The 25,370-nt window shown below is 40.6% G+C and overlaps 1 protein-coding gene across 1 annotated transcript in view; it reads right to left on the minus strand.

Moving 5' to 3' along the window:
* The window catches only part of LOC144605954 (dynein axonemal heavy chain 11-like), a 261,975-nt gene extending 244,790 nt beyond the window's left edge, over positions 1 to 17,185 (minus strand). The window contains exons 1-3 of the mRNA XM_078421667.1: positions 16,819 to 17,185; positions 14,265 to 14,408; positions 7,502 to 7,701 (exon numbers count right to left, since the gene is read on the minus strand). Of these exons, the coding sequence (XP_078277793.1) occupies positions 7,502 to 7,701; positions 14,265 to 14,408; positions 16,819 to 17,091 (617 nt within the window). The 5' untranslated portion in view covers positions 17,092 to 17,185. The remainder of the gene's footprint in view (positions 1 to 7,501; positions 7,702 to 14,264; positions 14,409 to 16,818) is intronic.
* Positions 17,186 to 25,370: the final 8,185 nt, after the last annotated feature.

A 25,370-nucleotide genomic window follows, 5' to 3' on the forward strand; every position in this document is an offset into this window, starting at 1 on the left:
ATTGGAAACAGATGCTTAACCAAGGATACAAAAGGTCTGTCTAAACAGCTACCACGCTTTCACAATTGATGAGAGGTGTTGCACTTGACAAGTTATTTGAAAAGCAATATATCACCAATGTTTCTCAACACATTTTAAGGCTGCACACCACCAAAAATAAACAAAAAAATCTGAAGCTTAGATACTCATAATGTTAAGTCTATATAAAAATAAAATCAATCACCTTTGTCCATCTCTTCTCTAGTAGTATGCCATAGCCCCAGTTTCTCACATTTCTCTTCAATTCCTTTAATTTCCATTTGGCCTCCAACCTACTTAGGTGCTTTACTTTCACAAAGTATAAGCAGAGTAAGGAGGTGGGAGAGCCAACCAAACAGATCTCCCAAACAAACAAAAACATACACTTTTTAATGTCTGGTTTTCAAGGCAGAAAACACAGCAGCATAACAAAAAGAAAGTGATCCTGCTAAATATTGATTGAAAATATTTTAACACCCTGCGTGGCAATTGTCCTACTGAGAAAGACAAATACTTAAAACTATAATGCAATCATGCACTATTACATTCTGAAACAATGTATATTTACACACAATGTATAAAGTGACTATCTACTTGCAAGTAATTCAAATCAAAGTGCCATGTAGATGTTGGTAGATTTTGAACATTATTCTTAGTTAATCCGAACCAACTTGGACAGCTTGACTTGATTTGGCTGTTTCTCCCACCTAAATTAGAAGGATGTGGGTCTTAAACACGGAACGGTTGGCCTAATGTAAAACATGCATTTGAATGAAGTATTAGAGGAGTGTTGTTTCACCATTTGCACATAACTTAAATTGCATGAAACAACATTTCACTAATACTTCATTCAAAGATGTTTCTTACATTATGTAACACCTTTCAACATTATTAAAGATCCACACAACTATTTGAAGGTGTATTCCAAAAGTCAACTTCTTTCACTTGCCACCAAATAAAACCGATTAGCTGCTAGAGTTATTTCATTGTCATATGCACTTGCAATGGAACAATCACATTCTTACTTGCTGCTGCATTACAGGTACATTGATGCAACAAGGCAACAAATAATCAATAATCCAATAAATTATCAGTAATATTAGGTAACAAAGAACATAGTAGTACATGTTGCAACCAAATCAAGACCCATAGTAGATCAATGCTGAGGTAGTTGTGGTTAAGGTTGTGCAGAATGTTTCCTGATGGATATAGGAAGAAGCTGTTCTTGAAACTGGAGGCAATTGTTCTCTACCTTTTATCCGCCAATGAGATGGCCAGAGTGATGTGGGTCTTTGATGACATTTGTTGCCTTTTTGAGGAAGCATTTGGTGTAGATTCCTTCAATGGTGAGGAGGTCAATACCTTGTGATGGACAGGGCAATTTCCACCATTTTCTGCAGCCTCCAATATTGGGCGCTCAAGCTTTGAGCCAGGCCGTGATGCAACCAGTTAGAACATTCTCTCCCTTATACCTGTAGAAGTTTGATGGAGCATTCGGTGACATGCAGAATCTCCTCAAACCCAGGAACTTGAAGATGTTGACTTTCTGCTTCGCTGAGCTTCATGACAGGTTCATGGATCCTTGGCTTTCCCTTCCTGAAGTCTACTATCAGCTCCTTGGTCTTGATGATTGTTGTTCTGGCATCGTTCAATCAGATTAGCAATCTCCCTCTGTACTCTGACTCATTATTACCTGCTATTCGTCCAACAACAGTGGGATCATCGGCAAGTTTAAAGATGGCATTGGAGCAGTGTCTGGCTACACTGTCATGGGCATTGAGAGAGTGGAGCATGAGACTGAGCAAACAGTCAAGATGCGCCCCTTTGCTGATGGTCAGTGAGGAGGAAGTGCTGCTCTCTCTACACAAGCAGAGGCAGAGTTCCAAGTTTGACGATATATTTAGAAGGATTAATGGAATTGTATGCCGAACTGTAGTCGATGAACAACAGCCGGATGTGCGTGTTCTTGTTGTCCATGTGGTCCAATGCAGATTGGCGAGCCAGTGAGACAGCATGCAATATAAATCTGTTGTGGTGGTAGGTGATTTGTAGTGGGATCAGTGCATATTTACCTCATTGGTATTTATGGGAATCTACTACATTGGAAATAATTTACCTGGATCTGGAAATAATTCAATGTCTGTGAATTTTATTGAGATGTAATAAGATCACACATAAATACAAAACTTTATTTTCAGAAATGGATGATTTGAAGATGGCCATAAGTTAACAGAACGTTAAAAAATGATATTGTGCAATGATACGTGTGTAGGAAGGAGCTGCAGATGCTGGTTTAAACCGAAGATAGACACAAAGAGCTGGAGTAACAGTGGGCCAAGCAGCATCTCTGGGGAGAAGGAATGGGTGACGTTTCAATTCGAGACCCTTCTTCACACACAATGACATGTCCGTGCAATGACACAACTGACGAGGATGGACCACTGACTATAATTACACATGATAATCTACAGCTGACAATTTTATTTCATGCAATTAAATCTCAAATAGTGTCAAATATTTTGTAGTTAAGGTATTTTACATTTGATTTTACTATGCATTTAAATTGCACTCCGGATAAAACATATTGCAGAAGACATGTTTAATATGTGTAGGAAGGAGCTGCAAATGCTGGTTTAAATCAAAGACAGAAACAAAAAACTGGAGTAACTCAGCGGGACAGACAACATCTCTGGAGAGAAGGAATGGGTTACGTTTTGGGTTGAGACCCTTCAATATGAAGGGTTTCTTTACAACAATATGTAATGGAAGCCATCAAATAAAAGATGGACAAATAGATATTAACAAGCCAAATTTCTTGAAAATTGTAATAATTAAGATAATTAAGAAATAATATTAGCATGGACAAATTTTAATTCTGGTTAAAAGGAGCTGAATTATGATTTGCACAAATAAAGTCAATGAATTCACAATATTACAAAAGATAACCGACTAGTAATTACAAATGCCTGAAAACACAAAGATACATAGGGTGGGGCATACATATTTTGTGCGAGGTCCCTAGCAATGATATTCTATAGCACACAAGACTCAAGGGTCACGTACAGAATAGCCTTACATCAAAACACTCACACCAAATTATTTTCTCAACAATATCCATCCTTAATGGATAATGGAAATCACCGAGGTAGCGGGTATTGCAGCAGACTGGGGTTGTTTGTGGCAGTGGACATAAAAAATCATGAGGATGTAATAAAAGGATTAAGTGGTAGTAATGTGGATCAGGAAGGAGTTGGGGAGTGGGTGAATAGGACCAGAGGCTGCCAGTCCACTTAATAATCAAACTAGCCTGATAGTATCGTGCAGCAAATACTGTCATAGAGTACCCAGATGAAAGTGAATGTGTCAAACTCCCTGACAGAAACACATGTCCTTTAAAAAGTTGCAAGTTCCAACATAAGTTGCAAGTTCCAACATAATTCAGCGAGCAAGTCCCGAAAACCTTATTTGCATCACACAATTTTGCACTGGTGACACAAAAAACCCCACTATACATCATTTGATCTTGCTGCACATGCCCTGCAGTCTCCATGTACTGCACAAGGAGAGTCCAGATATGGAAGAGCACAAAGGCAGTGCAGAAAGCAATTGACTTGTTGGGATTCATTTTAAAATTCCATTGTGTGGCAGGTACAAGGTTTGCACCATACCCAATACCCAAGATAAATGTTTGCTTTCTCAGACAGTTGTAGACTCAGTGGTACCCAAAATTTAGTAATAAGCACAAACTAATTTGGTGGCGACGATAGAACTTTATTGATCCCAGGAGGGAAATTGATCTGCCAACAGTCATAAAAACACAAACTGCATAAAACATGAAAGTGACTAATGGAGATTGGGGATCTGCAAAGATTGGGGGAGGGGGGGAACGTGGAGTCATTCTCAGTCTACCCCACGACAGAGAGGGGCGGAGTTGTACAGTTTAATAGCCACAGAGAAGGATCTCTTGTGGCATTCCATCCTGCATCTTGGTGGAACCAGTCTGTTGCTGAAGCTACTCCTCAGGTTGGCCAGTGTGTCATGGAGGGGGTGAGCTGTATTGTCCGGGATGCTCCGCAGTTTGAGGAGCATCCTCCCCTCCAAGACCACCTTCCATGAAACCTTCTCCGCCCCCAGGACGGAGCCAGCCTACCTGATGAGTTTGTTAATCCTATTGGCGTGCGCAGCTTTCGCCCTGCTGCCCAAGCACATGACAGCGAAGAAGATTGGTGGAACGTCAGCAGCATCTTGCTGCAGACGTTGAAGGAGTGGAGCATTCTCGAAAACTACAGCCGGCTCTGTCCCTTCTTGTACAGGGCCTCAACGTTCCTGGACCAGTCCAGTTTACTGTCCAGGTACACTCCAAGGTATTTGTACTCCCTGGTAAACTGCACATCCACACCATTGATGGAGACAGGGGACAGGGGTGTTCCTCTCCTCCTAAAGTGCACACTAACCCTAGTCTTGTCGGTGTTGAGCTGTAGGTGATTCCGCCTATACCACTCAACAAAGCTGTTGATGACTACACCTCTGTATTCAGCTTCCCTCCCCTCACTGATGCAGCCCACAATTGCAGAGTCATCTGAAAACTCATGCAGATGGCATGACCAAGTTATAGATGGCGAACAGGAAGGGAGAGAGGACTGTCCCCCGTGAGGCTCCTGTGTTGCTCACCACCGTGTCCGAGACACAGTTCTGCAGCCTGACATATTGTGGTCGTCCAGTCAGGTAGTTGGTAATTCAGGACACCAATGGAGCATCCACCCGCATCTTCGTCAGTTTGCTCCCTGGCAGTGCGGGCCGGATGGTGCTAAAAGCACTGGAGGTCATAAAACATGACCAAAGGGCAAACAACAAATCTTTTTAATCAAAAATAATTCTGTAATTAATAAATATTCCGCGGGTCTTACTGTTTTATCTTACTTATTTAAATCTCAAGTTCAAAACAAAAAATCAAACTGGATTCATTAAGTAAAATTAAAATAAGCTAAACAGCAGAATTTGCCCCTTTGGCAGTCCCTCAAGACCAGGAATGACACATTTCCATTCCAGTCCACATATTCTAGGGCGGCTGATGAACCTAATGAGGGATCCAGACTGCCATAAGTGGGGAATGAAATGTTTAAGGAGGCAGATGAGCGAATAATATAAGAGGTAGTGCATTGCTACCATTTTTACTGGACTTCCCTGCCCTTCCTGAAAAGAGGCTCCAAGTTCTCAGTGCAATCCCAAATATTACTTCTCCACATCGAGTGGTTAAGGCAAGGGATTCCCGTGCGTTAATGGGTATTTTCAACTTTTCATGGAGGCTTTGAAAGCATACAAATTTTTTTTGTGCTGCTCTTCTGATAATCTGAGATGGTGTATGAAGTAGAGTGACTGTATTCAGTATGTAAATGACATGCCTGCCCATTGAAACCCAATGAATGTAATTAGAGCCTTAATGCTGACAAGAGGATGATACTACCAATATTGGACATATTTCTTCCATGCTTTGTGGGGCATGCGGTAGATAGTCCACTTGTCAGTAATATACAGGATGGTGATTAGTTATATGATCAACTAAGTGGTTTGTTCCAAGTAAGAGCTCCTAAAGAGAGTGGGAGAATCTTGGACCAGAGGGCACCGCATCAGAATAAAAGGACATAATTTTAGAAAGGAGATGGGGAGGAATATCTTTAGTCAGAGGTTGGTGAATTTGTGGAGTTCATTGCCACAGACTGCTTTGGAGGCTGTCATTGGGTATTTTTAAAGCTGTGATTGACAAATTCTGGATTAATAAGCATCTCAACGGTTATGGAGAGAGGTAGAAGAATGGGGTTGAGAGGGAAAATGGATCAGCCATGATTGAATGGCAGAGGAGACTCGATGGAGCGAATGGCCTAATTCTGCTCCTATAACTTATGAACTAAAACAGATAATAGCCAACGGGTTACAGTCATACTCTGGCAGCATTTTCTCATTTGTTCAGTATTTAGCTCCACTCTCGTGAGAAACTTGTTGATGGTGGAGTTTCAACATTGTGATGAGGATTGAGAAATGATTTCACTAGCTTAGAAAACTGGACAATTCTGTTTCAAACCATAAAACAACTCAAAATTCTATCTTCGGTGGCGTCTTAATGGAGGGTCTCGACCCAAAACATCACCCATTCCTTCTATCCAGAGATGTTACCTGTCCCTCCGAGTTACTTCAGCATTTTGTGTCTATGTTCATCTTAATAAATACCACATGATGCCATATATATAAAATGAGATAGTCCCAACTGTTGTTCATGTTCTTTTCTTTGAACTACCTGAGGAACAAGTGTTCACTGGAGAAACCTGTGCCAGGTGAAAGTCCCACCTGCAATAACTAAGTAACGGCTTATTTGATAATATTAATTATGATTAAATAAAAGTATCAATCACAAGGAAGTTTCAAAAATACGCAGATACAATATAATTCATCATGATTTAAGGTAAAAAGCATTCAAACATGCTATGTTATATTCTTTCCAGAATTTAGACAACTGGAAGTGTTGGACTAATGAAATCAACTTTTATCCAAATGATTAATAGTAAAAAAATGTTAGATACGTTTGTATTTAACACGAACAAGATGGAGCTCAACATTTAGTTTTAAACAATTACTAGCAAGTGAGACATAATAGGACTGATTTTGCACTAAATTCAGTGGTAAAACTAAATTAAGTGGTAAAAGTGATAATTGTACAAGTTTCATAATTTTGCACACATTAAGCTCTGCCATTTATACCACACAGCAGGTATTGTTCAAATGTAGACTAAAGGAATTGCCGATGCAGGTTTACAAACAAAGACACAAAGTGCTGGAGTAACTTAGTGGATCAGGCAGCGTCTATGGAGGACGCTTGGTTACATTTCAGGTTGTGACCCTTCTGTAGACTGATTGAAGTAAGGAGGAGAAAGCTGGAAGAGAGGGGCGGGTAGGATAATGCCTGGCAAAAGTATTAGGTGGATACTGGTAACGGGCGTTTTATTGGCAGATGGCCAAAGGCTAAAGATGAAAGGAAGACAAAAGGCTGTAAGGAAAGAGGCATGAAATGTGAAGCCATTATCCACCCTTCTACCAACTAAATCCCCCTCACCTGTATCCACTTATCAATTGCCAAGCTTTGTCCTAACCCATCTCTCTTCCAACTTTCTCTCCCCCTACTACAATCAGTCTGAAGAATGGACCCGGACCGAAACGTTACCGATTCATGTCCTCCAGAAATACTGCCTGACCTGCTCAGTTACTCCAGCACTTTGTGTCTTTTAATGTTCAAATATACCCTCATTGTGCATTGCACATCAACAGCAACATCACTCGGTCTTTCCAAATTATTGGTGACACAAATATTAATGATTCTAAAGTAAATAATTAACAGAAATCCAAGTGCACTGCAGCTTGCTAAGATATATAAATGAATTGAGTTCACCTCTGTCTATTATGCCTACTTAACACTTTCACCAACTGCTCTTACTTGTTCTCATTCCCATTCCGATTGTTGCCTCCTAGTTTTCCTGTTGCACTTGGTATAGGGAGGAGGGTCCTTCCCATCGCTTGACCATTCACAACATAAATCTTGTTTCTAATAGCTTCGACATGGCGATCTACATCTTGTGAAATAAAGTGTGGCCATGCTCTGTGGTTTCTCTTGCTTGAAAGGACTGGTACAAAGATCTAGAGAAAACATCGAGAAAATATTAATTGGTTTAAATGCACATTATGACTGATACATTTTACAAATTTTTAAAAAGTGTAGCAAGACCCAGGAATATTGAAAGCTTTGCAGATTTCATTGCACATTATATTTTTAAAGTCTGTGATTGCTTATGTTCTTTAAACAAATATTGACTTGTTGCAGATTGGTTGAGAGGAAAGTTACAGCAGAGTGCCACCATTCAGTTTCTGTCAATGCTGTATGATTTGGGTCACAAAACACATTGAACACTCACAAATTAAGAAAATAAATAAATATTTAGATACTTATCTTTGCTTATTTCCAACACTAGTTTAAATCAAGTATCCAAGCCATTTCAGCAAAGTTTGATCTGTGCAGTCAATAATCTTGCTCAAAGTCTTTCATACTTGACTTTTTTTTCCCTGCACAATTCAAATATCACTTTCACATCTCCGTGTGCAGGGCAGAGAGAAAAGAAAAATCATATGCAGGTTCTGTTCCAGATTATTATTTATTTGCCGTTGTTGGAACATCTATGGGTTATAAATCTGTCCTCAGTAGCATGTGAATATTATGCTGCACTTCAGAAACTTGGTTCTACCTTGTTTGCCTGATGCTGTATCACATGCAAACTTCTATGACAAACTCCCATCCCTAGCTCGCCGTAATTTTCAGATGAGATAATACATGTGAGATTTTAAAGAACAACCACAGCACCTAACTGACCCAAGAACAGGCTTCCACCTTAAAAATAGAGCAGATGCTAAGCATTTATCAAACTAAGACTGGTAACAATTTTTAAAGATGCATTGTATGAATATGAAATTAATGAAAAAATTAAGTATAAAATGTCATTACATTACAGTACTATTCCAGTTAATTTCAGATCATTAATGTGGAAAATGGGTCCACTGATACTGGCACTGGTTCAGCAACTCCATTCCAAACATGTTACCCATTGTGACATTTTCCACTTGACTCACATTTAGGTCCAGCAAGGCGCCTTGCTAGAAAGGCAGGAAATGTACTGAAAGAAAACTCTTCCCTTTCTCTGCCCTTTATACAATCATTGCCTCAATCAATAAAGTCTTCTAATATCAGAGCGGAACACTAAAGAAGAACATTTTCACAGATGATGGTTGAATCGGAAATACTCTGCCCTCTTTACCAAAGGGGCCCCAAGTCAGTATTAGCAGAATCACTTGCCTGTTCCCCATAAAAATCCAATTATTGCATCATTTCTACACTGGCTATACCCATGGCCTATGTTACTGCATTTGGGACTGCACTCCAATATCCAATGCTGTATATTGATCCGAGTGCAACGTTTCCAGAAGATCCTAAGCTTACTTCCTCTTCCAATGTGTTAGGTGGCCATCAACTTGCTTATTTTTTTTCAATTCTACCTGGCAATGGGGAGACTACAGCAATGTAGAACATACATGAGCTGACATGAGCAGGGAATGGAGAGATATGGATTATGTCCAGGCAGATAAGAATTGGTCTTAGCATCATGTTCGACAGACATTGTGAGCCGATGAGCTGTTCCAGTCCATGTACATGCCCTGCAGTGAATCCAACAGCTCAAAAACTGAGGCTGACATTATGCAGCAGATACTAGGAAATCTAACCAGGTGTATCCTGCACATGCAGTTCAAATATCAAATTACAAAAAAAAAAGCTCCAAAAGTATCACAATCATTATTGGTCATACAAAAGTTGTTTGGTTGTCAGGTGCGCCTGCAGTAGAAGATTGATGACTGGACCTACTTAATCAAAAAAATTGAAAGAACAGGAAGGAAATGGAATTTGTAAACATTGCCTGAACCACTCTTCCATTTCATAGGTGGTAAATTTGTTATTCCACTGAGTTGATGAGAGGCAACATGTGCTTTTTAGGCACTCTAAAAGATGTATATGACATTTCATCATCTAGTATTAGTTTAAGGCATGGTTGCCAGTGAGGGGGCTATGGAATTGGAGGAATTATGAAAATAAGATAAGTTTTCTAGTGATCTCTTAACTATTACCATCATTAGATTAAACACTATCAAACAAAAGATTGCTTAAATATTTTTGTGTTATGTAATATTTCATTGGAAGAAGGGCCATAAAAACAGTTTAGCAGTGATTGCACTAGTTACTTATTAACTCCATGGTAACAAGTACATAAAGCTAGACATGCGAAACAGACAATGGCTTTGTTGTCCTATACACATATCTGGACATCAGTAGCCCAGGCCAGCTTGGAGTAAAAAAAATGACATGGGAGAATGATTTTCTTCTACCAACCCGCCAAACAGCTAAACAAACGAACCAAGCAACAAAAAAAACAGGCATTGCAATGTCACCCAAGAACAATAGGATATTTCCATCAGTAACAAAAAAGTGAGTACATATATGATTAGAATCAAATGAACCTACAATGAAATGTTTGAATGGGTGTAACATGTCACCACTGTTGCAAGAAAATAAATTGTCAAGAGCAAGAAGTTTGTAATGGGTGCAAAATTGCATGAATATCTTAAGACATTGAAAACAAAAATCAGATACATCATTAAGACTAGAAAATAACCAATGAATAAAGTACAAATTTGTTTTTATTCTATTAAATTTACTCTTGTATTTAATAAAAAATGTCAACTAAATATTAAAGAGAGATATTGGATTTTAAGAACAACTGAAAGTATTAGACGGAAATACACAAAACAGCAGTAGCCAGAATCTAGAGGAGTTCACAACTTCAGATTGAAGGGTCCCAACTGAAAGTGTAATTTCCCCCCCTCAGATGCTGCCTGACCTGCTGATTTCCTCCAGCACTGTGTGTTTTGATTTTAAATAAAAGTGTGAGTTGGTTTTCAAACTGGAAGTATTTTACCTTTTCATTTATGTTAGTCAATACCAGCCATGCAAAGTAAACAGTTCACATTTAGCAACATGAGTTGAAAGGGAATATTAGGAATTTAGACATCATTAGACTGATTTTATTTTTGAATTTCTGATTTGAGTCTAAAGCTGATTTGAGTCTATAGTTTCAAAAAAACTATAGATTGTCAGAACCTTGTTCCCTGGGTGGAAATGTAAAGACTAGAGCGCACAGCTTTAAGGTGAAAGGGGCAACATTTAAAGGAGATATGCAGGGCAACTTTATTTACATAAAGGGTGGTGTGTGCTTGGAACGTGCTGCCAGGGATGGTGCTGGAGGCAGATACAATAGTGGCATTTAAGAGGCTTTTAGATAGGCATGTGGATATTCAGGGAATGGAGGGGTATGGATCATTAGTAGGCAGAAGTGATTAGTTTTGCTTTGCATTATATTCAGCAAGGACATTGTGGGCCGAAGGGCCTGTTCCTTTAAAAATGAAGATGCAGTAGCAAAAAATCCTGATTGAAGAAAAGTGAATTGGCCCTGTAGAGTTGATTTCCAATTGCAGAAATGAATGTTTTGAACAAAGTATCTAAGTGGAGCAAATACTAAAAATGTTTATTACAGATTGATACAGAACAAAATGTATGTTTAACAGCCAGAAAGCCACGAAGGACAATTATGAACTTTCTGCCAAAATTCCATAAAGCTGGCAATAGTTTGCACAATGAATGTTTCAGTAGGGCCAAGCCATTGTTAAATTCTGACATCAGAATAATGTCATGTCTCTATTATAAAATGTATCACTTTCTATGCCCTTAAAATCTCAATTTCTTTCACTAAAATCTCTGCAATTGCAATGATGTTTTCTTCCCCCTTCCTTCTGAGCAGTTCTGATTATGTTTGTTCCTCCAGCCCCAATTTTGCCCCTTCGTCCTCTTGCTTACCGGCCTGTATATGCAACAATAACAGACCATGATTATTTTTCTGGTCTGCTTTAACACTGAAACAGACTGCTCCAAACAAACTGCTGGAGGAATTCTAAGGGCCATACACAGATGCTGCTTGACCCACTGAGTTCCACGAGCAATTTGTTTTTTTGCTCCAGATTCCAACATCCACAGTCCTGTGTGTCTATGGCCTGCTCAAATCTGGTTTACAAGTTTTCAGACTGGCTTTGATGTGAGTAGTGTGAAAAAATCATTACTCAAGATTAAAGGGAATACCCCAGGGCTCGAAAAAGCACTTCATTAAATTTTAATGAGCCTCCAAGTTAACCAGCAATTGTGATGCCTGAATATATCCAAGGTACATTCATGATAGTGGCAGTTATACGTCTCTGCGTCAAACAAAAACTGTTGCACGCAAAGAACAGATATTTATGTTATTTATTCATGTAATGTTATTTATGTTAAAAGTAGAATAATTATCCAAGGCATTTCTTTGAATATACTTGGGAAACAGTGGTATCACTCTAAAGATATTTGGACGGGTGACGAACAGTTTGATCAGCAAGTACAGGTCCTCCCGAGGTTACAAACGCCTGGCTTGTGGGCAGACTGTATATATGAACAGCATTGCCACAGTGTTTCAGGCATCTTCTGCTGTATAGGAACTCAGTTAGTGGCACTATCTATCATTGCTCCTGGTTTAACTACATATTGCCCTTGCTTGGCCTTGGTTTCTATTTAAATAAATTGCCTGGAGGCTGCATTTTTGATGTGAACTGTTTGGGTTACTAACAGTTTTCAAGAATAAAACCCCATCGTAACTCAGGACTCGTACTTAATTTATCTAAATTTCATACTGCCTTTGAGGTTTTTGTAAAGATTCGTAGTATTCAACACATTACAAAAGCTTTAAATGTTTAAAAATGCTATAAATGCTCATCAAGTTAGGCAGCATCTGTGAAAAGCAGAAGTTAATAATTTAGGTCAAAGATCCTTTGTTACAAACAAACAAACATAAGATCTTTGACCCAAATTATTAACTCTTTCTCTTTTTACAGATTCTGCTTAACCTGCATTAAAAAACAAAAATTGCATACAAATTTTAGGATGCAGGTCGGGGATTACCATTTATCATGTACTGCTTTGTGCCTTGCTGTCATCACCAGAAACGGCAGTACTGCTGCTTGATTTGGGGACTAGCACACTGGGTATCATCCAGTCAAGCTGTACTTTCACTCGGACTCCATGACATTCCAGTTTTTACTGTTCTTTCTCATTTGCTTTGAGTGATTTTGGAACAGGTTTGCATCTGCAGTATTTTAGTTATGTATGGTGCAAAATGCAAATATGTGCCTCATGACTTTTGATGCCAGTAGCAAAATCTTTAAGCACATCTGTATTTCACATTAGGTACCTGCTTAGATCTTGATGAATTGTATTAATACTAAGAATGTGTCTAATCAGCCATAATTATAGGTATCGATTGTGAAGAACAGTACACCTGATCTGACCAAACGTGTTCCAGGCTTAATTTAAGTACCATATTGCTGCAATTTAATGGAACATTGTTGATGTCTCTTCAGGTAATAATTTGCACCTGGATTTAAGCATGCTTCAAGATTTTGATCACTCACAATCACAGTTGTCACAAAACTACTGCTGCAATTCCATTATCAGTGACATGCTGTTGAAAGCACATCTTTGTGGCTCTCATTCATTTATTTCAAGTGTGTGCAGATTATCTTTCTGTGAACACCTTTAATATTGTCTACCTTGCCAGCAGGGCATGTACATACTGTCACTATCTGCAATCGTTATGCTTTATCTGTCTTTGCAAACTGATCTACGAGTCCCATTTTCCCCATAGTTAAAACAATCCATCTTATTTGAGCTGAATGGATTTCCCACTGAAACTGCCTTTTTCACCCGCATGATTTGAGCCTGACAAAGACACTGCTGTTACCTCCACTGCACCCACAGTGTGGGGGGAAACTAGAGATCCCAGAGAAATCCCATGCAGGTCATGGGGAGAACGTACAAACTCCATACAGACAGCACCCGTAGACAGGATTGAACTGGGTCACTGGCGCTGTAAGACAGCAACTCTGCCACTGCGTCACCATGCCACTCTGTATATTATCCTCATCCTACTATCACTATAATAAGTCATGTATGTAACATGCCAAACTCATCTTTTCAGCTATTCTAGAACATAAATATTTTACAGTAAAACAAACTGAATTTCATTATATGCTTTATAAGGCACAAACTCATGTATTGCAGATTTGGTTTGATCTGAACTGTCATCTGTGCTCACAATCCAGCCCCTCAAAAGTACCTCTATACTTTTATCTACTGCATCAGATAGAGATAGACCATATAAATATCACCACTCCACAGCCAATTTTGAGTTAATAACATAAAGCCAAAGAGCCAAATGCACAGTGCATCCTCCACACAACTCAGTATAATCCAGTGCCACTACTAAGTCACGTGGTGAAGCTCATGCACTAACATTTGACTTTCACCTCATCGGTTAATTTGAAGCAAATACATTGAATAGATATGTAGAACGGGTAACTAATGATTCACTGGAGAATTTCTGTTCATTAAACACAATCCCATCCAATGTATTTAGTAGATTACCAAAGTAATTCATTAAGCATACATTCATACATGCCAAGCCTGTTAAAGTAGAATTAATTTAGCTTCTTGTCTTTTTACACACTTGTAGTAAAGCACTCACCTCTTCGACCAGTGTAGTTATTTGATTAAGTGGTGTTCCAGACAAATGACCAAATACAAGATTTTTTCTGTAATTCTCTTTTAGAATGGGGCATTTAACTTTCTTGAATATGTACACAGCTTTATTTTTCAAATTTGAGGGAAGCTGAAAAATTAAAATTGGAACTATTAGTTGTTGGCAATTAATATTTACTTATTTATTTGCAAGCCAGATGTGTACAAAATATACATCATGCACAATAAGATCACAAGTTCTGCAACTTAACCTACTCTCCCTCCTCCCATGTTGCTGCCAAGAGCCTAAAACATTCTTTACTTGTAATATTTACTTTGCTTCTTAATATTCACCTTGCAAGCATTACTAAACAGCAAATCATTCCCAATCGTCTGGTCATATACTCACTTAGGCCAAATCCCATACGCTCATTACTATTGATCTTTAGACAGAATCTCCATGAGCCCCTCTTCCCGTGAACAGAATTCATCATCTTCACTGTTTTCAAATCAGTATCGAGACCAAGCGACTTCACCCTGAGTTATCTTAGCACCTACTCAGCAGCATCACAACAAACTGCTTTCCGAGAGTCTTCAAGTGTTTTAATCCATTTGTGCCACACATGTGCCAGGATTTACCACCCCTAACAAGAGAAGTCTCAGCACATCACCTGCACAAATTCACATTCAATGGCAAAGGGATCAGGGCAATAGATGTTAATTTCACTGACTAGAAATGTAACGTGACGAAATTTCATGGGTCTTAAGATATTTGTGCAAATGACCAAATTTGACATGACACCATATCCTACTGACCATTTTAACCAAAGATAGACACAAAAAGATGGAAAAACTCAGCAGGTCAGAGAGGATCTCTGGAGAAAAGAAATAGGTGACGTTTTGGGTCGAGACCCTTCTTCAGACCATTTTAACCATCTACAATAATACCACCTGCCAGCATCAGAATTGCATCCTTTGTGTCTAGACTATGTAAGCGTCTGTTCAAATGCCTCGTTGGTTGGGTAATTGTATCTGATTCCAACATTTTTTCTGGCATCCTGTTCCAGATAGCAACTACTCTCTACACAAAAAACTTTCCTCTCAGATCCTATTTAAAATTCCTACCACTAGACTTAAACCTACACGCCACCCACTGGGATTTTTAAAAACAATTTATTCTTTCTATGCCTCTCATAACCTTAAACACCTCAGTCCTCCTTTGTTCCAGGAAAAGCAAGCCCAACCTATCCAATCGCTCCCCACAGCTAATATCCTCTAACCCAGGGGCAACATCCTGGTGGATAGACACAAAATGCTGCAGTAACTCAATGGGACAGGCAGTATCGTTGGAGAGAAGGAATGAGTGACCCTTGAGACCCTTCTTCAGACTATCCCAGTGAATCCACTCTGCAATCTTTCCAGTCAGACAAACCCATGGAGCTTGAAAACAAGGGTGAGAATTTTAAAATCAAAGCAGATCACAGTAAATACACAGTTGTGTTTTCAAAATATGGTGCAGAGTGCAGCAAGTAGAAGAGAAATAGGTAATAGCTAAGGATAACCAAGCTAATGGCTTAGGGAAGAGAAGAGATCATTCGAGACCAGTCTCTGGCTATGAATGGAAGCAAGCAAGGAAGGTTCCATCGGATAGATGATAGTGTAGTTACTGGTTACTTCTTGCTTTTGTCTTTGCACTATTGTTTGTTTTTTATTCTGATCTTTGTTTACTGTTACTTGTCTTTGTCTTTGCACTATTATTGTTTTTTTTATTCTGAACTTTATTTATCATGGTGTTTACAGAGTACTATGTTTATATATCTGTTGTGTTGCTGAAAGTAAGAATTTAATTGTTCAGTGTCAGGACATATGACAATAAAACACTCTTGACTAGAAGTGGAAGGATTAGTCAACAACGTCAAAGGTTGGAGAAGGATAACAAAGAGGAAATTAAATCTGGCATTATTACACTGTATACCATTTGTATATTTGAGGTGCTTCAGGACTTTATGGGGAGAGGGAGAGGGGGAGGGGGAGGTCAGAGTAAACCAGATTGCGAATTTTCAAACAAGACTGTAAGAGTGTCCAGAAATGATGGGCACACATTTGAACACACAAAGTGTTCAACAGACTTGAAACAAAGGAAGGTCACAAATGGGTGGTAGTTTCAAAGATCTAATTGTGCTAAGTGATTGGTGTTTTGGCCCCTTTTACTGTTTACTGCTCTAAATATTGTTGAAAGGTCCTAACAAGACAAAGATAAATTCCTGAATCTGAAATTCAACACAGGATGTTGTTTACAAAAGTAATGTCAACCAAACCAAAGCACTTCAGTTACCTTATGGAAAAAAATGTAACATGGTGTTTCTGCCAAACAGAACTAAATAGATACCAAAATACTGTTTTGGGTTCCTTTGGTATTTAAATCGCATTTTTCGCCTAATATCTGTATGCAACAGGTGACTTCGGTAACAGTTGGGGGAGGGAGGGAAGAGGCTTTTTTGTCGTTACAAAGGTCACGATTTGCAATTTTTAACAGGTCCCAGCAGAGTCGGCGACCTTACCCCAAAGGAAGCTGCCAGCAGCCCGGCGCCGCTGAGGAAACACACCAGCAAACGCTCACGGTGCAGAAACTCCGCCAGGACTGTCTGATTCTCTGCCCTCCGGATGAACTGCAGCCACTTGTCTGCTCGCAGTCTCAGCGAGCACACGACGCGCTCTGCAATGTACTGCACCCTCTCGTCGTCTGCCAGGCTCGCCTCCTGATTTTCCTCATCTTCGGCCATTCTTTCCCCTTTGGGAGTTTTCTTGGCAACTTTACTTTCAACCGCGTTCATTCTGTTTGTTTAATTAAAGGGTGCCCAACTTTTGCAACCCTTGCAGCCGCCTGGCTGAAGGCGAGCAGCCACTTGCACAGCTGAGCGCTGATTGCTGCCGCGCTCCGGTTTCCTTGGGAATGAGGGAGTAGAATGAAGCCTTTGCAGCCGCTGCCACCTCCCACCAGTGAATAATTCTACCTCCACCCCCACCCACACACCCTACCCGGAGCAAACCAATACTGCCCAGGGTGGAAATTGACATTCAAAGTTGCACCAAATGCGTAACAGGGGAAAGCAAATGTGAACGTAGTGGGAATTATATAAATCAGCATTTTACCACGAAGTATTTCAGGTTACGTGCGAACGTTAATGAAGTGAAATAGGCAGCCGGGTTCACCGTCTGGAGATGCATCGAACCAACAAGTGCAAACAGCAAACTTTCCCTCACTGGGAACAACTGAGATTTTGCTGGAAGAAAGAATAGTACGAACACAGTAGTGGTGTCGGTAGTGTGTTAAATTATGCACCAGACATTTTTTAAAGAAAGATCAGGATTCTCTGATGTTTATTCCACAAATGGTCCTGTGTTAGTATAAGTAACTCCCTCTTATAGCATCAAGGATGATTTGCTCTCACCAGTCTAATGAAGCCAACATCAGATTTTTAAAAGATTTTGCAACCTCTTCCAGAGATGGGGCAGATGGGTGGCTAGTTTATCTCAGTTGTTCCCAGCGGTAGAGTTGCTGCCTTACAGCGAATGCAGCGCCGGAGACGCAGGTTCGATCCTGACTACGGGCGCCGTCTGTACGGAGTTTGTACGTTCTCCCCGTGACCTGCATGGGTTTTCTCCGAAATCTTCGGTTTCCTCCCACACTCCAAAGACGTGCAGGTTTGTAGGTTAATTGGCTGGGCAAATGTAAAAATTGTCCCTAGTGTGTGTAGGATACTGTTAGTGTGCGGGGTTCGCTGGGCGGCACGGACTCGGTGGGCCGAAGGGCCTGTTTCTGCGCTGTATCTCTAAATCTAAAACCTACTGCTTTCAAAGAGCTTCTGTGGTCATGGCCTCAGTTCTCAATACTATCCCAAATGCTCATTCTCCACTTGAGCAGTCATGGGCTGGTCGTTTCCAGGAGTCAGTAAGATTGTCTCATTTCTTCAAGGAAGTTTTGTGAGCATCCTTGAATCTTTTTCTCTGTTGCCTGCTCGTCCCTTTCCAAGACAGAGCTCAAAATAAAGTGCACAAAAATTTGAAAACCCTATTTTCAAGTGTATGTCGGAATAACAGGACTGAAGTTGGAAGAAGCAAGTGATTGCATGCACCAGATCTTCAGTCACATTGAAATTTCTAACAAATATTCCAATAGTATGTAGCACCATTGGACTCCATCATGCTAGATGGCTCGTTGGGGGGAAAAAAAGGATCTGCTACAATTTTCTTTGGATTACTTTAAATTACTATAATGTCACACAAAGTTCACCTATAAAATGCTGATAAGCCAACGGCAAAGGATGCTGGAAAATTTCACTCATGTTCCTAATCATACAAAGCAGTGCATATTATAACAAAGTGTAACATGAATAAATATAGCTTCTTTGTAATGTAGAACATCAAGATTCAGCTGTTTAACAAATGCTCCATTTCACCAAATGTGAAACAAGGCTTTGTTAAACATTTTACGCAGTTCTTCAGGTGAAATAGTAAACCTGGATCTAATCTACATATTCATGGTGTCATAAAAGATCAAAGGACACATTGTGTAGAAAATAATGGGAGGAATTAATCTGGTAAATGCGGAGTATTTTGCCCAGAGTAGGGGAATCGAGATCCAGAGTATATAGGTTTAAGGTGAGGGGTAACTTTTTTACACAAAGGGGGGTGGGTGTAAGGAATGAGCTGCCTGTGGAGGTGATTGAGGCAGGTACTATCACAAAGTTTATAAAACATTTAAACAGGTACATGGATAGGATAGATTTAGAGGGATATGGGCCAAACACAGGCAGCTAGAACTAGTGTAGATGGGGCCTGTTGGTTGGCTTGGGCAAGTTGGACCGAAGGGCCTGTTTCCACACTGTATGACTGCATGACTATAAACACTGCAGAAGTTGGGCTACCTATTATAAACTGTATAAATTTCCTTCCATTAATTTCATGAGGATTAATGTACCCTGATTCTGCCACGTCATCACAAGGACGGAGAGTTTCTGATGAAAGCTGCAAAAATGATGTGGCTTATAGGATTTTTTGTATCTTAATACCAACAAATCTGGAAATGGTAATACGATCACATGATGCAGAATGAAATGTCTATGGAGGCCGGATCAAACCTTACAGTTGATGCTAACAAAAGGCCGATTTAAGTGGGAAAAGGCAGTGGCCAAATGATTGCTCCACCTGAAACCTCAGTAATGACCACATCTTGACTTGAAGGTGAAGTATTTCCATCACTGGTAACAGGCATAGAAACAATGCAAGAGAGGTATACAAAGAATTTGATGGAGGGAACAACATAATATGCTACTAGCTTCAAAGCCATCTTGTTGAATCTTATTGATTGTAGCACCAAGGCCACGGCTAACAATGGCCTGTTCCCTTTATCATTGTTACTTTTTGCTATCTTTCATTCATTTGTTCTATATCTCTCTATATCACAGTCGAGATCTCTCATTTCCCTTTCCCTGACTCTCAGTCTGAAGAAGGGTCTCGACCTGAAACATCACCTACTCCTTTTCTCCAGAAATGCAATCTGACCCGCTGAGTTACTCCAGCTTTTTGGTTTCTATCTTCGGTTTAAACCACCTTCCAGCTAAACCAGTTCCTTCCAAAACATAAAATGCTTCATTAAACTCCTGAAGATTAGGGAGTAATTATCTACAATGGTCACAGAGAAGATAACATGACTTTGGCAAATGTTGTGAGCACTTGGCTATCCTCCTTCATTCTACGTATATGCTGTGACTAAAGAGTGCAGGTCCAGCAGTGAGGATTGTACAGAGCAGGTCTGGGAGTCAGAGGAATGACTCCATAACAGCTTGACATTGGTAAAATGGGCAATGTTCAGGGACTTGGCAATGGACCTGAACAAACACACCACAGTTGTTACTGACTTTATAAGGAAATGAGCAAAGGAGTGTATTCCACCAAGTCCATCTGAGTGTTCCTTAACCAGAAGCCCCGAATGAACAAGGAGGTCAGCAATCTACTGCGGACTATATCTTGGGCCATCGTGTCTGGTGATAGGAAGTCCAGGCACCACCGAGATAAAGGCCATCAGAAAAGCAAAGAGACACTTTAGCTCTAAATTGGAGGATGAGCTGGATGTGCGGCAGATGTGTCAGGGCTTGCACGCCATCACTTCCTACAAGGTAAAACCAAGTGGTAGCTGAAGCGTCAATGAGACATCCTCCCAAATGAGCTTAATCCTTTCAACATCAATTCGAAAGTTAGAGCATCCACGTACCTTTTAGGCCTCCAAAGCCCCAGCAGTATAGTCATCTCAGTCACCGAAGATCCTTTATGAGACTGAACCCTCAGAAAGACGTACAGGTATGTAGGTTAATTGGCTGGGTAAATGTAAAAAAAATTGTCCCTAGTGGGTGTAGGATAGTGTTAATGTACGGGGATCACTGGGCGGCACGGACTTGGTGGGCCGAAAAGGCCTGTTTCCGGCTGTATATATATGATATGATATGATGATATGATAAAGCATCCGGTCCCGAAGGTGTACATAATCACAGTTCTGAAACCTGTGTGGACCAACCGGCTGGAGTTTTTGTAGACATCTTCAATGTTTCATTACTAAGGACTGAGATTCTCACCTACTATAAAAGGACATCAATAATACCAAGAAGAGCAAGATGACCTGCCTCAATGATGACCGGCCTGTGCCACTCAAGTCCATGGTGATGGAGTGTTTTGAAAGGTTGGCTATGACACATATCAATACCCGCCTTAGTAAGGACATGGACCCACTATAATCTGCCTACCGCTACAATAGATCAACAGAGGGCCATATACAGAAGCTCCCAGAGGGCTGCGGCCTACAGGGGAAACCGTCGACCTGGTTCCCTGTGGCCGAACACAAGACCCGGCGGAATGCGGCCTGGATGGGGAAGCCTGCTGAGCCGGCCCTTGCTCGTCCCCCGAAGACCAGAGACTGGGAGGATGGAGCCAGTGACGATGGCGGACATGACTAGCGAGGTGTGAGGCCAGTAGGGGAGGAGAGGGAACCGGGGTATGGATCGCTGGTCAGCATGGACTCGGTGGGCTGAAGGGCCTATTGCCATGCTGCATCAATAAACTAAACTAAATTAAAAGGCAGCCAATACCATCATCCCTAAACACACTCTCATTTCAGTCAAACCATTGGGAAGAAGGTGCAGGAACCTATAAACTACAGCCACCGGATTCAAAAACAGCTTCTTCCCAGCAACCATCAGGCTATTGCACACTACCCAACACCAACCTCAGCAACGTTAATCTTCTATGGACTGTGTCATTGTTTGCACCACGGACTTTGTTTTTTTGTTGCATTTTTATGGTTACCTAGTATTACGGTTATTAATTTATTGTATATTTGATTGTCATATATTATTCTTGCGTTATTGCGTTAACGAGTCTGTTAAACTGCAGCAAGTAAGAATTTCAATTTTCTATTGTCGGTACATATGACAATTAAACACGACTCTTGCCTCGAGCAGGGAACAGACTGAACTTCAAAGGATTGCAGCAGAGGCAAGTGTAAAATGGTGTGACTGAATGCGAGGGATTGGAGCTGGAGATGTAAAAGGTCTTATTGCACCTGACAAACAGGCACCCTGGATGAATTTATCTGAACTCAAAGTACATTGAGGTATATGTAAGAAGGAACTGCAGATGCTGGTTTAAACCAAAGATAGACACAAAAAGCTGGAGTAACTCAGCGGGACAGGCAGCATCTCTGGAGAGAAGGAATGGGTAACATTTCGGGTCGACCCCTCTCCAGTCCAAAGAAGGGTCTCGACCCAAAACGTCACCAATTCCGTCTCTCCTGAGATGCTGCCTGTCCTACTGATACTCCAGCTTTTTGTGTTTACATTGAAGTATTATACATTTTAAGTACAAAGATAACAGCCGGTAATTAAGTACAGTTTCAATCATTGCAATCACAAAGCTTACTTCAGCACACTGGGTTTACACTAATGGCCATGTAGAACTGCATATTTAAAGTGGGAGTACATCTCAACTGACAGAATAATCTATGTGTTATTGCTTTTACAGGTCTGATATGCTGCTGCAAGTAAGAATTTCATTGTGTCATTGTCAGCACATATGAAAATTAAACACTCAACTCTCTTGACCTCTTGATGTCATGGTTGGAACACCTCTGCATATTCAAACACTTTTGTTGGGACTCCAAGCATCCATATTGGCTTTTTACCTTTGCTTCTAGAATGGCCCTCTCTGCAAACGATGATTTGTAAGCATGCAGCTAACCTTATCCTAGGTTGAAGACTGGTGCTCATTTTTATTAACTAGTGCCACCCCTCACAACTCCTGAAGGATGTCACCCACCCAATAATCAGACTACTTCATGAATTTATATTTTTGGGGGGAGTGGGGGAAATTGGCATCATTACCTGATCTATTGTGCAGAACTCAATATACAGTGCCCTCCATAATGTTTGGAACAAAGACCCATCATTTATTTATTTGCCTCTGTGCTCCACAATTTGAAATTTGTAATAGAAGAATTCACATGAGGTTAAAGTGCACATTGTCAGATTTTATTAAAGGCCATTTTTATACATTTTGGTTTCACCATGCAGAAATTACGGCTGTGTTTATACATAGTCCCCCCATTTCAGGGCACCAGAATGTTTGGGACACATGGCTTCACAGGCGCCTGTAATTGCTCAGTAATGTTTAATTGCCTCCTTAATGCAGATATAACAGAGCTCTCAGCACCTCGCCTTTCCTCCAGTCTTTCCATTCCCTTTGGAAACTTTTATTGCTTATGTTGATAAACAGCCCTTGTGGTGTATTAGGCCTGGGGGGGCTGTAGGCCCAGACATTGTAGGCCCGGACCGTGTAGGTTAACGGTGTGTGTTCGGGGAGCGGGGCCGATTGTGTTTGCCTATCAGAGGTGTGGCCGCCATTGGCGGAGCGGGACCACATGGCCGCTGGCTGGGTGAGGTCACATGGGGCGCGGGCGATGACGTCACCTTTTGTCCCTTATTTGGGAGTTAGAAAGTTGACAACCCTAGCTACACTGGTTTGCTGCAAAAATAGGATGGCCAGGTTACAGTTTGCCAAGAAGTACTTAAAAGAGCAACCACAGTACTGGAAAAAGGTCTTGTGGTCAGATTAACTTCTATCAGAGTGATGGCAAGAGCAAAGTATGGAGGAGAGAAGGAACGGTCCAAGATCCAAAGCATACTACCTCATCTGTGAAACACGATGGTGGGGGTGTTATGGCCTGGGCATGTATAGCGCCTCCGCTCACTTATCTTCATTGATGATACAACTGCTGATGGTAGTAGCATAATGAAATCTAACGTGTATAGACACATTTTTATCTGCTCGTTCAAACAAATGCCTCAAAACTCATTGGCCGGCAGTTCATTCTACAGCAAGACAATGATCTCAAACATACTGCTAAAGCAACAAAGGAGTTTTTTAAAGCTAAAAAAAGGTAAATTCTTGAGTGGCCAAGTCAATCACCCGATCTGAACCCAATGAGCATGCCTTTTATATACTGAAGGGAAAACTGAAGGGGACTGGCCCCCAAAACAAGCATAAGCTAAAGATGGCAGTAATACAGGCCTGGCAGAGCATCACCCGAGAAGACACCCAGCAACTGGTGATGTCCATGAATCACAGACTTCAAGCAGTTATTGCATGCAAAGTATATGCAACAAAATATTAAACATGACTACTTTCATTTACATGACATTGCTGTGTCCCGAATATTACGGTGCCCTGAAATGGGGGGACTATGTATAAACACTGCTGTAATTTCTACATGGTGAAACCGAAAAGTATAAAAATGGCCTTTCTTAAAATCTGATAATGTGCACTTTAACCACATGTGATTTTTTTCTATTACAAATCTCAAATTGTGGAGTACAGAGGCAAATAAATAAATGCTGGGTCTTTGTCCCAAACATTATGGAGGCCACTGTATGTGACTTCAGACCCACAACAATGTGAATGACATTTAAATGTTCCCTAAAATCAACTAGGAAGCTATTCAGCTGTTCCATTTTGCTGTTGCAGAGAAAAAAATGAACTCGGACAGACCATTAGACTTTGACCAAGGCACAAAATTCAGATGCGGTAAAGTGTTTCTCTGTTTATGGCTTTGCAGGGTCACAAATATTTGACAACCTGACATACTAAACCTTGCAGAATCAGGCCTGCCAGATATCTCCACCACAATCTCAGGGTAGATCCTATCCCACTGGCAAGCCAAACCCACTTGAAAGGGTGGTGTGATGGTGCATTGGCCTTTGGAGTTTTCAACACCATCTCACAACTTTAGATCAGAAGCAGCCAAGGAAACATCCTCCCGATTACCACCTCCAATCTTTGCTCAGCTGATGAATCGGTGTTCCTCTATATCAAACAACACTTGGAAGAAGCAAGGACACAAAATCCATTCCGGGTGGGGACTGCAGTGTCACCAAGAGTAGCTGAATATTACCATTGCAGACCAACAAATAGCCTCTAGATTGGATTTGTGGCAGATTATGAGTAAACCCACAATGACCTTATTTTTCCTTTTGGCAGATATGTCAGTCCTTGATGTTATTAAGGGCAGTAGGAGTGACCACAACACAGTCATTAAAGAGGTAAATTATCTTCTTTATATAGATGATACCTATTATTGTTAACACTGAAATATTGGAAATATTGAGTACAGGAGCAAAGAAGTCCTTCTGCAGTTGTATAGGGCCCTGGTGAGCCCACATCTGGAGTATTGTGTGTAGTTTTGGTCTCCTAATTTGAGGAAGGGCGTCCTTGCTATTGAGACAGTGCAGTGTAGGTTCACGAGGTTAATCCCTGGGATGGAGGGACTGTCATATGAGGAAAGATTGGAAAGACTGGGCTTGTATTCACTGGAGTTTAGAAGGATGAGAGGGGATCTTATAGCGATGTATAAAATTATAAAAGGACTAGACAAGCTAGATGCAGGAAAAATGTTCCCAATGTTGGGGGAGTCCAAAACCAGGGGACACAATCTAAGAATAAAGAGGAGGCCATTTAAAACTGAGGTGAACAGAAACTTTTTCACCCAGCGAGTTGTGAATTTGTGGAA

Source organism: Rhinoraja longicauda, chromosome 2, assembly GCF_053455715.1.
Source record: "Rhinoraja longicauda isolate Sanriku21f chromosome 2, sRhiLon1.1, whole genome shotgun sequence".
Lineage (NCBI taxonomy): Eukaryota > Metazoa > Chordata > Chondrichthyes > Rajiformes > Arhynchobatidae > Rhinoraja > Rhinoraja longicauda.